The 14,550-nt window shown below is 38.4% G+C and overlaps 1 protein-coding gene across 1 annotated transcript in view; it reads right to left on the bottom strand.

The window, feature by feature from the left end:
• Positions 1–924: 924 nt before the first annotated feature.
• The window catches only part of LOC137055368 (5-hydroxytryptamine receptor 3A-like), a 35,560-nt gene continuing 21,934 nt past the window's right edge, over positions 925–14,550 (bottom strand). The window contains exons 3-9 of the mRNA XM_067429094.1: positions 12,058–12,102; positions 11,810–11,919; positions 5,449–5,621; positions 5,177–5,334; positions 4,191–4,401; positions 1,796–1,927; positions 925–1,381 (exon numbers count right to left, since the gene is read on the bottom strand). Of these exons, the coding sequence (XP_067285195.1) occupies positions 1,176–1,381; positions 1,796–1,927; positions 4,191–4,401; positions 5,177–5,334; positions 5,449–5,621; positions 11,810–11,919; positions 12,058–12,102 (1,035 nt within the window). The 3' untranslated portion in view covers positions 925–1,175. The remainder of the gene's footprint in view (positions 1,382–1,795; positions 1,928–4,190; positions 4,402–5,176; positions 5,335–5,448; positions 5,622–11,809; positions 11,920–12,057; positions 12,103–14,550) is intronic.

Raw genomic sequence — 14,550 nt, 5'->3', positions numbered from 1 at the left:
TTAAATCTCTGAAGATCTCAGCAGAAGGAGGATTAAACAACTCCACAAACAGCATTACCAGCTTCACACATTACTGACCAGACTGACTTTATTTCTGTCAGACGACTACAGAAGCTCTTAGGCCGGAGACACACCGCAAGCGCGGTGTGAGCTTGGCGTTTCTGTTGCGTGTCAGCCGCGGGGCGGCTGCGTAGCATTTTCTCTTTCTTTGCACACCAGAAGCGTGTCTGACGCAGCGCTGCTGCTGCTATTAATGTACAGGGAAGCCCTACTTCATGTTAATTACACGCCACGCAGCCAAGATGCTCACGGCACGCTTGCAGTGTGTCCCCGGCCTTATTGAGAATTTAACAAAGGTTGAGATGTTGATGATTTATTGAAAATAACAGTTTAGTTTGAAGTCACCATTATGGTGATCAGTCTTTGCTTTAGTTGGGTAGTTTGACTTGACATTTTGAGACAAGTGTCAGATCTTTATGTAGTGTTTGATTTACTGATCATAATCAGAGTGTGTTATTTGATTACATATCATATTATTAATTTCTCGTTATTGATTGTATTAGTACTGTGATTGTCAAACAATGCTCAAATTAATCTTAGGTTTTAAAGACACACACAGACATTAAATAATCAGCCAATGAATCTTAATAACACTGACATGCTTCATGCCACAATGCATTCTGGGTGCTTCATACAAACTAACCAATAGCTCCCAGAATGCATTGTGGCATTAAGCACATCACCATTGTTGAAATTCATGAAGCTGGTAAGGCTGTTTGTGGAGTTGTTTAATCTCCCTTTGCTGAGATCTTCAGAGATTTAATGTGCTGCCACACATTTTACCCTTTTTTTTCTTTTTTCTTTTTTTTTTAGTGCGTTGCTTATTCCATCCAAAATTAAAATTAAAAATGTCTGTTGTTGGAGCTTGATGTCAAACAAACTTTGGGTTTAGAAATCAACCAATTTTCATTTTCAACCAAATGATGTCTGACTGATGTTGTGTTAGTTGGAGTCAAATGTCTTCCTGATGTCACATTGACTTACTGTGCCTGCAGGGGTTATTTAAGCATCTTTGTGTTTTGCCCATGTATTCTTGTGTGCTAAACTCTATAATCTAAACATAAACTCTGACTAAAAGTTAGTATTGTATTGTATCTTGTCTATATAACACATCACTATGGAATCCAATTCGACCCAAGCACAGACAGAAACACAATAACAGTGATTATGTAAAGAACCAAGAAGATGTCATCTATGATTCTTGCCACTCTGGTCCAGGTCAGACATGTCTTCTCTTGAGTTGCAGCTCGACACTCAGTGAGGATCTGCTTCAGATGCTTGAGGCTAAAAGAATGCTCTTTATTCTGATCTCTAACTGAGTCTGGAGGGGAAGAAAGCAAAGCATGGCTCTGGATAAACACTTTTGTCTGCATAATCTCACATATGCTTTATAAACAGTTTTTGATAGGGGTTCTTTGTTGATGCTCCATTGTCGAAAAATAAATAAACTTCATATGTGGCTTTAGAGTGGTTTGTTTCATACGCAATTACATGGTTTTACATGTGCTAATGTCAGACTACAAAAGCTATTGTAGGGGCACAAGGATGCTGGAACATTCACATTTTTCATTTAATTTTCAAGAAGTGTAATTAACTCAAAGATGAATTTGATTTGCTTTTCTCTGCATGTCTTACTAACAAATCTTACTAACAATCAAATAAACCTGAATGTGTGAATTAAAAGTGTAAAATACAGGAAAATGTTCCTTAAATCAGATTCTGTGTCAGCTCTTACCATATTGGCCACTAACAGTAGCTGTTGTTTCCACTGATCTCTTCTCAGCTCCTTTAGCCATCAGATAATTCACAAAGACGGTCTCCACAATGCTGATGCTCATTAGACAGAAAACCGCACCGCAGTAAACCCCTGTTAATACAGAAAACTTTGACTGCAATAATGCCTTTAAAATAACAACTCTGTTTTATATTGTAATAACGTTCGTGGATGGAAGGAAGGAGGCGGGAACCGGCGAACGTTTCAAACATTTATTAACTCAAAATAAATAAACAAAATGAAAGTAAAACCACGGACAGCCCCTCACGGACGACTGCCCGCAAACACACACAAAATAAAACGTGGGCAGCCCCTCACGGACGACTGCCCACAAACACATAAACAAAACTAAACATAAAATCCAGGCCTGGTCCTCTCTCCTCTTCCGCTGCCCTGTTCCTCCTTTTATGCTCCCGTCACATGGCCGCGAGACGAGACCGGTGTGCCACGCAGCTGGCACTCGTTGACATTAATCACCGGCCCGCTCTCGCGGTCCCTCGCCCCGCTGCTTGCCACACCACATATATATATATATATATATATATATATATATATATATATATATATATATATATATATATATATATAGTGGAGTGGAGTGGAGCGGAGCGCGGCGCGCAACATAAGTGTTCACGGACAACTGGATCTGCAGCTGAGAATGTTTATGGGTGTGCATTTCCTCTCTGGCTCTAGTCACGTGCGCGCGCACCCTACCGGGAGAAGAGCCCGTGCGGCCCATACACCCTTCCGCTCTTATTAACGTCAAGTCGAGCCATACTCGAAAAAAACTCTCCGAAACTTGTGAGAAACCGGAAGGAGTATTTTTGACACAGAAATACTCCATCAAACGTCCAACATTAGTTTTTGAAACTTTGTCTATGTTTAGGATGGGAATCCAAGTCTTTAACAGTGTAAAAAGCTCAGTATGCATGAAACAGCATTGCTTACAAACAATTGCTAATTTTACTTGAAAGAATCCAAAATAATCAAAGATATTTGATATTTGACTTTGAACAAAGACATTTGTTTTGCTGTGTTTCACCCCCCTCTCTCTTATCAGTGGGGCTGTTTGGGATTCCTAAAGACAAAGAGATGTTGAGGGCCTGTAGGCCAAATGTGTGCCACACCTGTAATACAGTGGGGGAAGTCTGGTCTGACTGGTCAGTTTGAATGTCTCAGGGTTTCAGTTACATGGTCATGGGATGGATAAAAGAAGATTGCAACTGTTGCTCTGGGTTCTTTTTACTCTGACGCTGTCTTTTTCTCGGGCTGTAGCTTCTAGGGGCCTTCTTTGGCTCTTCTCTTTGCTCTCTCTTTTTCTCTCTCTCTCTTTCTATCTTTCTATCTCTATCTCTCTCACTATCTCTCAGGTAATATTCTACACATGCTGGGTACGATTAATGGTATAAGTTTTTATCATCTCATTCATCTATTTTGTAACTATTTTAAGTGTAACCATAGCCAGATTTTGTCATTAAATTCTTTCAATTAGAAATGATTTGCTAACTAATTTTGGTTTGGTATTGACTTTGAAGTGCTCCCTATTGCAATGCAATATAGTCACATTAAAGCAACGCTTTCCCACATATTTTCCTATTGTAACTGCGCTTATTTCCATCGTTGGTATAAGTTGCAGTGGGTGGTTATAGACAAGAAATGTACAGTTTTCTACCATCACGCTGATAACGTTTCTTTAGTCGTTCGGCAACCCTGCAGTCAGAACCACTGTAGGCGATCCACCCTTACATACTGTTTCTTCTTCACCTTTTGATCAGGAAATTATTTACTCATTCAGAAGATGTGTAATAGTTACCCCTTGCGTCTAAGAGTGAAAATACGGAAACCCAGAAAAATTCTGTGTTTGGCGGAGAAATGTTGTTTTTTTTTTAATAATGGAAAATTCTGTTTTTGGTGGGGAAAGAGTTAGTGGCAAGGACGAAAAAGAAGAGGAACAAGAGGAGGATGAAGCAAAGCAAGACAAATGAACAAGTGTTGTAAATCTCTTTCTTTTCAAATAAAAGTTTCCGAGTGATATCAGATTGTGTACGTGTTTTTATTGTACTTATTAGCCTGTAACTGCATGAAACAGGAGGGGAACAAGAGCCACTTTAATTTACAGCCTGTAGATTCATACTTATCCTGTAAACATGGATAATTCCCCCGTAATTAAAACATACTAAGAGACGAGTATAAATAATTTGTTAATTTTCCTGATAGTTACCCCTTTATTCCCCCAATTCACATTTTCAACTATAATTCACTTTCAGAGAATACTCTAAGTTTGATGCATATTATTTGATTGTGACTTCATTTGAGATGAAGAAACATTAAACAAAAATCTTAGTGTTAGACTCACCAATCAGAGGGATTTTATCAGCAGTAGAGGGCAGTGTGTCATTAACAAGCAGCAGCATCACAGAAATAGACAGGAGCAAAGTCACTTTAAAGCTCAGCTTCTCTGATCCATTTGTGCCAATGAAGAAGGAGGTCAAATCCAGAACAAGGAAGAGAAATACCGGTACTATAATGTTTATGACATACAGTAGAGGTCTCCTTTTTATGGTGATCTGAGAGAGAGAGAGAGAGAGAGAGAGAGAGAGAGAGAGAGAGAGAGAGAGAGACCAGTAATGATTAAATTTGAGAAATGATTAAATGATTGAATTATTGAGAAAAAAAGCGGTATATAAATGTAACCAATTAATTATTTATAGTGTCACTAAGCAGCCATATTTGCAGGTGATTGCAGAACTTATAATTGAATAGCATATTTCAAATCAGCAACAAAATCTGACATGAATTGTCCCATAAATGTTGTTTCTTATGCTCAAATAGCTTATTTTTCCATCTAGTCCAGCCAATGCACATGTGCAGTCCTAAGCGGAGCCGGAGCTTCTAACAACTCCATTAAACAACTCCACAAACAGCATTACCATCTTTACAAATGCACTGCTTCAAGTCAGCCACCAACTGATCTGCGCATCGCTGTATGAAGTTGAACACAGCTTTTGACTACATTCACCATGCTCTTATTATCACACGACCTACCAACATCAGTTGAGTAATTTCAATGACATTCACAAATCCACTCCTGTGGCCTCATGGGATATTAAAGTGTCCATCGTATCCACATCACAGGTCATCTGGGTACTTTTTGCCTACTCTTTTAAGAATATTGTAAATTTGCTTCTTTTGTCACATTCTGTTTTTCACCTACTGTGCAATGATCTTGGATGCAGTCAATGTACCAGCGAGGACAACAAGTGGGGCCCACATGGGTTTCTGTCTAAGTGGGGCCAACAAGAAAAGAAACAACATTTGACTCCATAAATGTGTGCTCTGTACCTGATATATCAGTTGATCTATTTCAAACCCCACATCCAAAGTAGCTTTAGTGTAACTTATATTGAGGAGCTCCCATTCTCCCTGAACCTGATAGATCTCCTTTGACATATCAGTGATGCTACTTTGATTAGTTATTGTGTTAATTGTAAGCTCCTGATCTGTGGGAACAGACATTAAAATTGTATTATTTCATATTAAAAGACAAAGTTTAGAACATTGAAACATGTTATCTTGTGTTTGTTTGTCAAAACTGATTTATGTTTCAGATTTACTTGTATATGTTGTAGACTGAAGTGTTATACTGCAGGTTTGGGTGTCGAAGGGAAACCTGTGGAGATCCATCTTACAGGCCGTGGTCAGAGCAAAGAAGTCAGATGAAGCTGTAACGCCGTAATGGAGCAACAGCACATTTGGAGACTCCTTTGTTCCAAAGTCTGTCTTGATGCTAAATGGATACAATATCAATTAACAATGATTACCCAAATAACAGATTTTTAAAACATTAAATCTCTTAAGATCTCAGCAGAGGAGAATTAAACTCCACAAACAACATTACCAGCTTCACACATTACTAACCAGACTGACTGCATTTATTTCAGACATCTACAGAAGCTCTTATTGCGAATTAACAGAGGTTTAGAGGTGCTGGTCATATAATTACAATATCATCAACAACCAACATAGCAACATTGTGTAGGCCCAGATCCGGCCCACATCTGGCACATGTGGAATACTGATCTGGCCCACTTCTGTTTGCCAAATCCGGGCCACAAGCAGGCCATAGCAAAGCCACATGCCAGCCAAGAGCAAGTAAATTACCTAGTGCTGTTTTAAACTACCAGACATCAGATGATGATTGTTACCTGTTGATGGCTTTAAAATTATCATGAAATTGAATGATGTAATTTGATTCTAAAAATTGTGTTATTAAAGGTGTGCTTGCAGGGGATTTCACTTTTTTAACATTAGTTAGTGTGTAATGTTGCTGCTTGTGCATAAACAGTATCTGCAAAGTTACAGTGCTGAAAGTTCAATGCAAACTGAGATATTGTCTTTTAAAGTTATGGCAGTTTATTGCCTATAAAAAACGGCCGGTTTGGTCAACAACAAGCTTCTTCCTGGGTTGGTGACATCATAAACCCTTGCTAGTCACCGGTAGAAACTACATTTGGCCATCTAACCAATCTAAGACCATTGTTTTTCAGAGGGATGGTCTTCATAGAAGCAGGAAGCAAACAAGCCGTTTAAATGACAGTGGAGACAGCAGTGTGGAATAAAGGTAAAATATGAGAAAAATAGAGCATTAAAAAAAGAAGTATTAAGACATGTTATACTGCACCCCATAAACACAACCAAGAAAGAAAACATGGAACCACCCCTTTAATGCATTATCATTACTACCCCTGAATTACTGCAACATCAGATCTTGCAGTAACACTGAAATTAGTAACACTGTGTGATATCTTTTAGTCACTCCCAGTAAGGCTTAGTTTAGGCTTAACACTTAGGAAAATAAAGATATAATAAAGACACGACACACCACGAGTTGTTCACTGTGTAACCGTTTTCTTATTCTGTCATTTCAGGGTCACAACAAGGATGCAAGTGTACAGGGGGTCCGTGTATCATCTGATCATTTCATTTCCTGTTTGAAATGGAATAACGAGAACACATAAATCGTCTCGTTTATTCGTTTTTTTGTTTAGTTTAAAAACGAAAAATGAGATTTTGGCTCGATTTTTCATATTTCGTTTGCGGTTTATAAAACGGTTTATGGGTTTGATATTTTGTTTCCACACGTGGGCGGCGCCGAAACGCCTCTTTCATCTGATTGGTCAAACAGCTCCGCCTTCAGCGCGAGCTCTTCATTCTGTCAGGCAGAATACAAGTGCGGGACTGACAAATGCAATTTAATTAAAATACATGTCCGAAAACACCACACACTGCTAACTACACACAATATTTAAAGCAGAAATATGTTGCTATATGAAAGATGTTGTCACGTAATTCGTGCTGTTGCGATTTGCAAGCCATTAATGTGAGCCATAGGCTATTATTTGAGGATGATAGCCTGTTTCTCATTGATAAATACGGTGCAAATAGTCCCGTCTCTTTGGATAAAAGGGAAATGGAAATAAAAATAAATAACAGGCTGAACTGTACATGATAATATGTCTGTGATATTTGCCACTCTCGTCTTTTATTTACATCAAAAGGCAGGTAGGCATGTGTGACATGTCAATAATCAAGAAAATTGAATAGAAATACAGTTTATATTTGTGAATGTGTCTATTCTGTTCACGTGAAAAGAAAGAGACAGAAAAGTGAGAAGTATCAGTAAACATACATTAATTGATACTGACAAAATTAGCAGTTTGGGTTTAATTAAAATCATGTCGGTTGAAGAGCACGACATAGGCCTACCTTTAAAATCGTATTATTTTTATTATAAAACAGATAATAAATAATGAATTGGGTGATGTTTCTCTGAGTTGTCTTTATTAAGTTTGCTTGAGAGCTCCAGCATATAGTCCTATTTAAATATTATTTATTATTAATATTATGAGAACTATAATGCTTCACCAAACTCAGCTCAGACCTTCAGACTGGTCTGACTCACTTATATCTTTTCTAACGGGTCAGACTTACTTTCCCAAAAAATCCCATTGACTTGCGTTATCTGAGCAATGATGGCCGTAATGATTAAAGCTGTCCACTAGAGGGGGCGACAGGATAAGTCTTTTCTACTCACTTTCCCTGTTTGCAACAGTTTAAATGACAAATTAATTTCATTCATAAATAGGCCATATCTGTCTATGAGAACAAGCTTTACACTTCAAGCTGTACAACTTATTAAAACTTGAACACTGCTTGAGAGTTTGCCACTCTTTAGTTTCTTTTAAGATATTCACACTTTTGCATTTAGGGCCTAATGTTTGTCCATCTGGAACTTGCTAGGTTTGCCCTTTGTGCTGCTCCCTATGTACTGGAAACCATGTCTTGAATCTGTCTGGATACATTCTCCAAACCCTGAGAGGCCTCCAACCGCTACTCGATTTGCTAAGGTAGTGAAGGGCAGCTTTTTCAGCATCTCTGTGACAATTTAAAAAAAGAAAAAGGTTACCTAAAAGGTTTCGGGCCAAAAGGTCGCTTGCAAATCGCAACAGCACGAATTACGTGACAACATCTTTCATATAGCAACATATTTCTGCTTTAAATATTGTGTGTAGTTAGCAGTGTGTGGTGTTTTCGGACATGTATTTTAATTAAATTGCATTTGTCAGTCCCGCACTTGTATTCTGCCTGACAGAATGAAGAGCTCGCGCTGAAGGCGGAGCTGTTTGACCAATCAGATGAAAGAGGCGTTTCGGCGCCGCCCACGTGTGGAAACGAAATATCAAACCCATAAACCGTTTTATAAACCGCAAACGAAATATGAAAAATCGAGCCAAAATCTCATTTTTCATTTTTAAACTAAACAAAAAAACGAATAAACGAGACGATTTATGTGTTCTCGTTATTCCATTTCAAACAGGAAATGAAATGATCAGATGATACACGGACCACAGGGCTCCACCTAGTGGTAAGTACCAGCATACATCACACACAGTAGCAGTGTTAGAGTCAATAAGATGCTTAAGTGATTAATTGAGTGATGACTGTTTGATTATTGAATACACCTGCTGATAATGATCAGAATCACTGAAGAAAAAGATGTTTCTGTTTTCTTGAAATGTTTGGTCACCATTATGGTGATCAGTGTTTCCTTTAGTTGGGCAATTTGAAACACATAATTAGTTGCAAAATAAGTTTAGGCAAAGATTATTAGATGATAAACCATGGCTCATCATAGAAAGGTTATTGATTAGACTCACCCCTGGTTAAAGTAGTTCATTCTTAAAGCAGCACTTGGCAACTTTTGCTTTCGGGGTCCCCCTACAGTTGGGAAAAAATAATGTCCTCTGTCATCCTACAACAGGTGATGCCATCGCGCATGCATTTGTTGACATGACAGCCCTGATAGCCCTGAACTAGTGATGCGTGGGTCGTCTCATAACCCGCGGACCCCGTATGTCTATTTAATGGTCGCGGGTGCGGAGCGGGTTGTAAAAATATATACAGTGGTGCGGGGCGGGCCAAATAACTTCATAAAAGCATCCCCGCGGGTTGGTGCAGCACTAACAGTTACCCTGAACACTGCAGGAGGAGTTCACATGCAGGTGTTCTTCTGGCGGCGAGTGTGAAATGTCTTCATCCCAAGTACAGTCAGTGGCATATGTTTCAGCATGTCATATGAATATAATTTCATGGGTTTTATTTTTTTCAAACGCCAAATAATTACGATGCTCACGTTTACAAGCCAGCGTTATTATAGTAGTGTATTGGTTACCGTTTTACAGAATCTATATGATACTTCAATTCAATGTTTGAGTGGTAGCTCACCGTAACAAGCAGGACAGCATCGGTCGGGCACGCCTCCTTCAGCTCACGCCGACGAGCAAACGCTGGTCCAATGTTGATCCTCGTCCTGCCTTTAATCCCATCACTTTTTCGTTTCCTCTTATTGCTTTCCTCAAACAAAACCTTTTTTTTCTTATTTGTCTGTGCTGCTTCGGACATGACTATATTATCCGACGAACAAAGCTGGGCTCGCACGTCCGAATGTAAGGAAGTGTGGGTGTTGGTGGAAGTGAAGTATATGCCGTAAAGCAGTCGAATTTTGTAGTTCTTTTTTTTCTCGGGTTAAAACCCGAAACCTGAAGTTTAAAAGTACGATTAAAAACGATACAGACCCCATCAAGCTCTGGCAGACGTGTCATTCAACCTATTGTAAGTCGATGTATCATCACAAGAGTCTTGAAAATATATTATGAAGGTTGAAAAGTTACCTAGTGCTGATTTAATAGATTATATTCAAGTGTAGATTATGCTCAGGTGTTATGAGAGCCCAGGTTGCTCTGATAGTGGCCTTCAGCTTTTCTGCATTGTTGGCACATCGCATCTTCCTCTTCACAATAGCCCATAGATTTTCTATGTGTTAGAAATGGGTTAAGGTCAACCGAGTTTGCTGGCCAATTAAGAACAGGGATACTACGGTCTTCATGCTATACAGCTGTGTTGACCTTGGACCTCAGAAAACACAGTGGACCAACACCAGCAGATGTAATGGCACCCCAAACCATCACTGACTGTGGAAACTTTACACTGGACCTCAAGCAACGTGGAGTGTGTGCATCTCATCTCTTCCTCTAGACTTTGGGACCCTGATTTCCAAAGGAAATGAAAATTTTACTTTCATCAGAGAACAAAACTTTGGACCACTCAGCAGTTCTTTTTGTCTTTAGCGAGCGAGACGCTTCTGACACCGTCTTTTGTTCAAGAGTGGCTTGACACAGGGAATGCGACAGCTGAAAGCCATGTCTTGCATACGTCTGTGCGTAGTGGTTCTTGAAGCACTGACTCCAGCTGCAGTCCACTCTTTGTGAAACTTCCCCTACATTTTTGAATGGGGTTTGTTTCTCAATCCTTTCCAGGGTGAAGTTATCCCTATTGCTTGTAAACTTTTTTTCTACCACATCTTTTCCTTCCCTTCGCCTCTCTATTAATGTGTTTGGACACAGAGCTCTGTGAACAGCCAGCCTCTTTTGCAATGACCTTTTGTGTCTTGCCCTCCTTGTACAAGGTGTCAATGGTCATCTTTTGGATAACTGTCAAGTCAGCAATCTTCCCCATGATTGTGTAGCCTACATGCAGAACTAGACTGAGAGACCATTTAAAGGCCTTTGCAGGTGTTGTAAGTTAATTAGCTGATTAGAGAGTGGCAGCAGATGTCTTCCATATTGAACTTTTCTGGAATACTGAAAATGGGATTTTCCTTAGTTGTCAGTTATAATCATCAAAATTAAAATAAACAACACATATTTGAAATATGTGTGTAATGAATAAATATATTATACAAGTTCCACTTTTTGAATGGAATTAGTGAAATAAATCAACTTTTTAATGATATTCTAATTATATGACCAGCACCTGTAGATGTTGATGTTTCGCTGAAAATGTTTAGTTTCAGGTCACTATTATGGTGATCAGCATATGCTTCCTTTGGGCTCTTAATCCTTGCCTTTTTTTAAGCTCTGTCTTTTTCAGCAACTGCAGGTGTTTTCAGAAAATATTTTTGCAGTAAAGCAGAGCAGCATGTCTGTTTTAATGGTCAAAAGACTGCATTAAATTGCTTTAAACAAAAATGTTTTCTGTTGGTTTGCTTAATTTAGGAATTGAAGCATTTTATGAGAAGAAAGATAAGCTTCATTTTTTAACTGAAGTGATTTGTGTAAGATTGTTTAAAAAAATGTTGCTGTATAATTTATTCATGCTGCAATGCATGCCATGAATGTGTGTTGTATGTGGGCATGAAGCATGCCACCATTCTTGTGTTTCATATGCCGAATGTGGATGTCTGTGAGTGTATAAATGACACAAAACATTTATAAGGCAACGTTAACACTCACAGAAATCAACAGTTGCAGTAAAAGCAGTTGTTTAAACCATGCTAAAAGAGTCATTACCCCTATTCTATCCATAATTTTACAATTTTACTGATGTATCATGTTCTGACAGATGTAATTTTTATACCTTTCCAGTATACCAATGTCTGGAGTCCAAAACATATTTTTAGGAGCTGAAAATGTTTTTATGCCACAAAAAAGGTCATGATACCACAACGTGTTCCCATTTGGCCAGGCCTGGAAAATTGACATAATGAGAGATTATAAGACACATACTGTATTCTTAGAAATCAATTAAAACATCTGAACATGTTACACAATACTGCAAATTGAGTAAAACTTGTAAAATAAGAAAGAAAAAAAGAAAACACTTACAGTTATCATTTTGACCTGTGTTGTGAGACTCTGGGCTTTTTCATTCTGTGGATAAAAAGAAGTGTTGAGAGATGACGCTACAACACTGTTAACCCAAATAAGTTGGCAAGACAAAAAAAATGCCAATTAAATGCCTTTTTTTTTTTTAAAGTTAAGTAAAGTTTAACCCTCTGAACCCAAAGAACAAGCAGGCGCGTTTTGCTTGTTTTTTCCTCATGACAGTGTAAAACAACTTAAAGGAGAACTTCAGCGCTGGGAAGGTGAATCTGTATTTAAACTGGGTCATTACTGTAGTAGAAATGTGAAATTATTTTTTAATTTGGTGCTTTCTAGACTGAGAATAAAAAAGACAGACAATGTATTTTTGTCTCATGGGGATGAAAGACAACAATTCCCAGAATGCTTCGCTGCCCTACGAGGCCACTCCCAAAGCCACCGCTACTAGATTACTGAATCAGTGATCACTTTCCCACCGCGATCGCGATCATTTTCATAAAATCAGTTCAGTTAGAGTACAAACACTACAATTAAAAACATTGTGAAAAACATTGTGAACATGTGTGTTCAATATGTAATTTAGCCACTGAGGGAGTCTCACAGCCCAAAGTGCTGCAGGAGTCACATTGACAGTCATGGATGAGCTCGTGATGAGAGCTGAGGTAAAAGCGACGGCACTCGTGGCATAGATACACAGAGCATGTTCAGTCTGCTGTGTTTTCAGTTCATGCCTTTGAAAGCTTAACTTTCATAGGAATTAGTTTGAGAAGTTGAAAAACTTTGTTCTGCTGGCCGCACCGTTTCAACATGAATGTCTGAGTCTGCTAGCCTGACAAGCCAGACCCATATCAAGATGTTTGGTCTGGAAACTCACCATTGACAGCTCAATCTGAGGGGTTAGGATAAACGGTTGTCTTTCAAACTCCATCTTCACGCGATAGGATAGCGCTACACCAACCAGACCCACATAGCAACATTGTGTCGGCCCAGATCTGGCCCTCATCTGGCACATGTGGAATACGGATCTGGCCCACATTCTGCGATGAATTACGGCCCTTGAGTGGCCCACTCCTGTTTGCCATATCTGGGCCACAAGCAGGCCATAACAATGCCACATGTCAGCCAAGAGCAAAGAAATAAACCAGAACTGGACCTTATCTGAGTCACAGAATCTGTGTATAATAAATATGGAGTCATCGCAGACTTAATAAGCCTGTTAACAAGCAGAAAAACTGAAGGAAAGATGAGAACAGAAAAAGAGACGAGCAGAAACACAAAAACTACACTGTAAAAAATTGTCTCGTAAAATAACGGTAATCTACTGGCAGCTGTGGTTCCAGCAATGTACTGTTAATTTACAGCCCTCTACTGTTTATATACAGCTCTCATTTTTTACAGTATTTTACCGTAATAATACCATGAAGGGTAACTTTTAATTTGGAAAACTGATCGCTTCAAACTGGAGTTTCCGAAAGATGTTGGGAGTACAAGTTTTGATATTATTAAGACTAATGAAATGCAAGTTAACACAATTATTAGTTCATTGAAAAATTCAAAATGTAAAGATGTTCACCAATTGGATACTATGTTTCTAAAAACTCATAAAGATATTTTAACTCCTATTATTACTCATTTAATTAATTTGTCATTTGAACATAGTGTTTTTCCCAATGCATGGAAACAAGCTGTTGTTACTCCGATTTTTAAATCTGGAGATCATCATGAAGTTAGTAATTACAGACCGATAAGTATATTACCAGTACTCTCAAAGGTTGCAGAAAAGATTGTTTTTGAACAACTGACATTCTATCTGAAAACAGTGAAACCTGGGTTACACTGTATGCAGTTTGGTTTTAGAGCTAATTATTCTGCTGAAACAGCTACATTACATTTAATAGAGCAAATAAAATCCAAAGTTGACAAAGGGGGATTAGTTGGTGCCATATTTTTAGATCTGCGTAAAGCCTTTGACACCGTTAATCATGAAATTCTACTTTCTAAATTATCTAATTTCCACTTTTCATCTAATGCCCTAGCATGGATATCCTCGTATTTATCAAATAGAGAACAATGTGTAAAAATTAAAGGGGTTAAGTCTAGTAATTTACATTATACAATGGGTGTACCCCAAGGATCAGTGTTAGGCCCCTTATTATTCAGTCTTTATGTAAATGATCTCCCGCTTCAATGTAACGGGATACAAGTGCAAATGTATGCTGATGACACTGTTATTTTTACGCATGCAAAAACCGCAGAGCTAGCAGCTGAAAAGCTACATGTTGCCATGGAACGAATTACACATTGGCTGGAGAATTCATGTTTAACCTTGAATATTGGTAAAACTAAAGGAATGTTTTTTTCAAAAACAAAGGTTCAAACACCAGTGGATATTTGTATAAATGGTGAAAAGATAGAATTAGTCAATGAGTTTAATTATCTTGGTGTAATATTGGATTCAAATCTTCGCTTTAAAAAACATGTAAAGAAAATGCTGAG

The sequence above is a fragment of the Pseudorasbora parva genome, chromosome 2 (assembly GCF_024679245.1).
Source record: "Pseudorasbora parva isolate DD20220531a chromosome 2, ASM2467924v1, whole genome shotgun sequence".
Lineage (NCBI taxonomy): Eukaryota > Metazoa > Chordata > Actinopteri > Cypriniformes > Gobionidae > Pseudorasbora > Pseudorasbora parva.
This window is presented reverse-complemented; position numbering and strand designations above follow the sequence as displayed.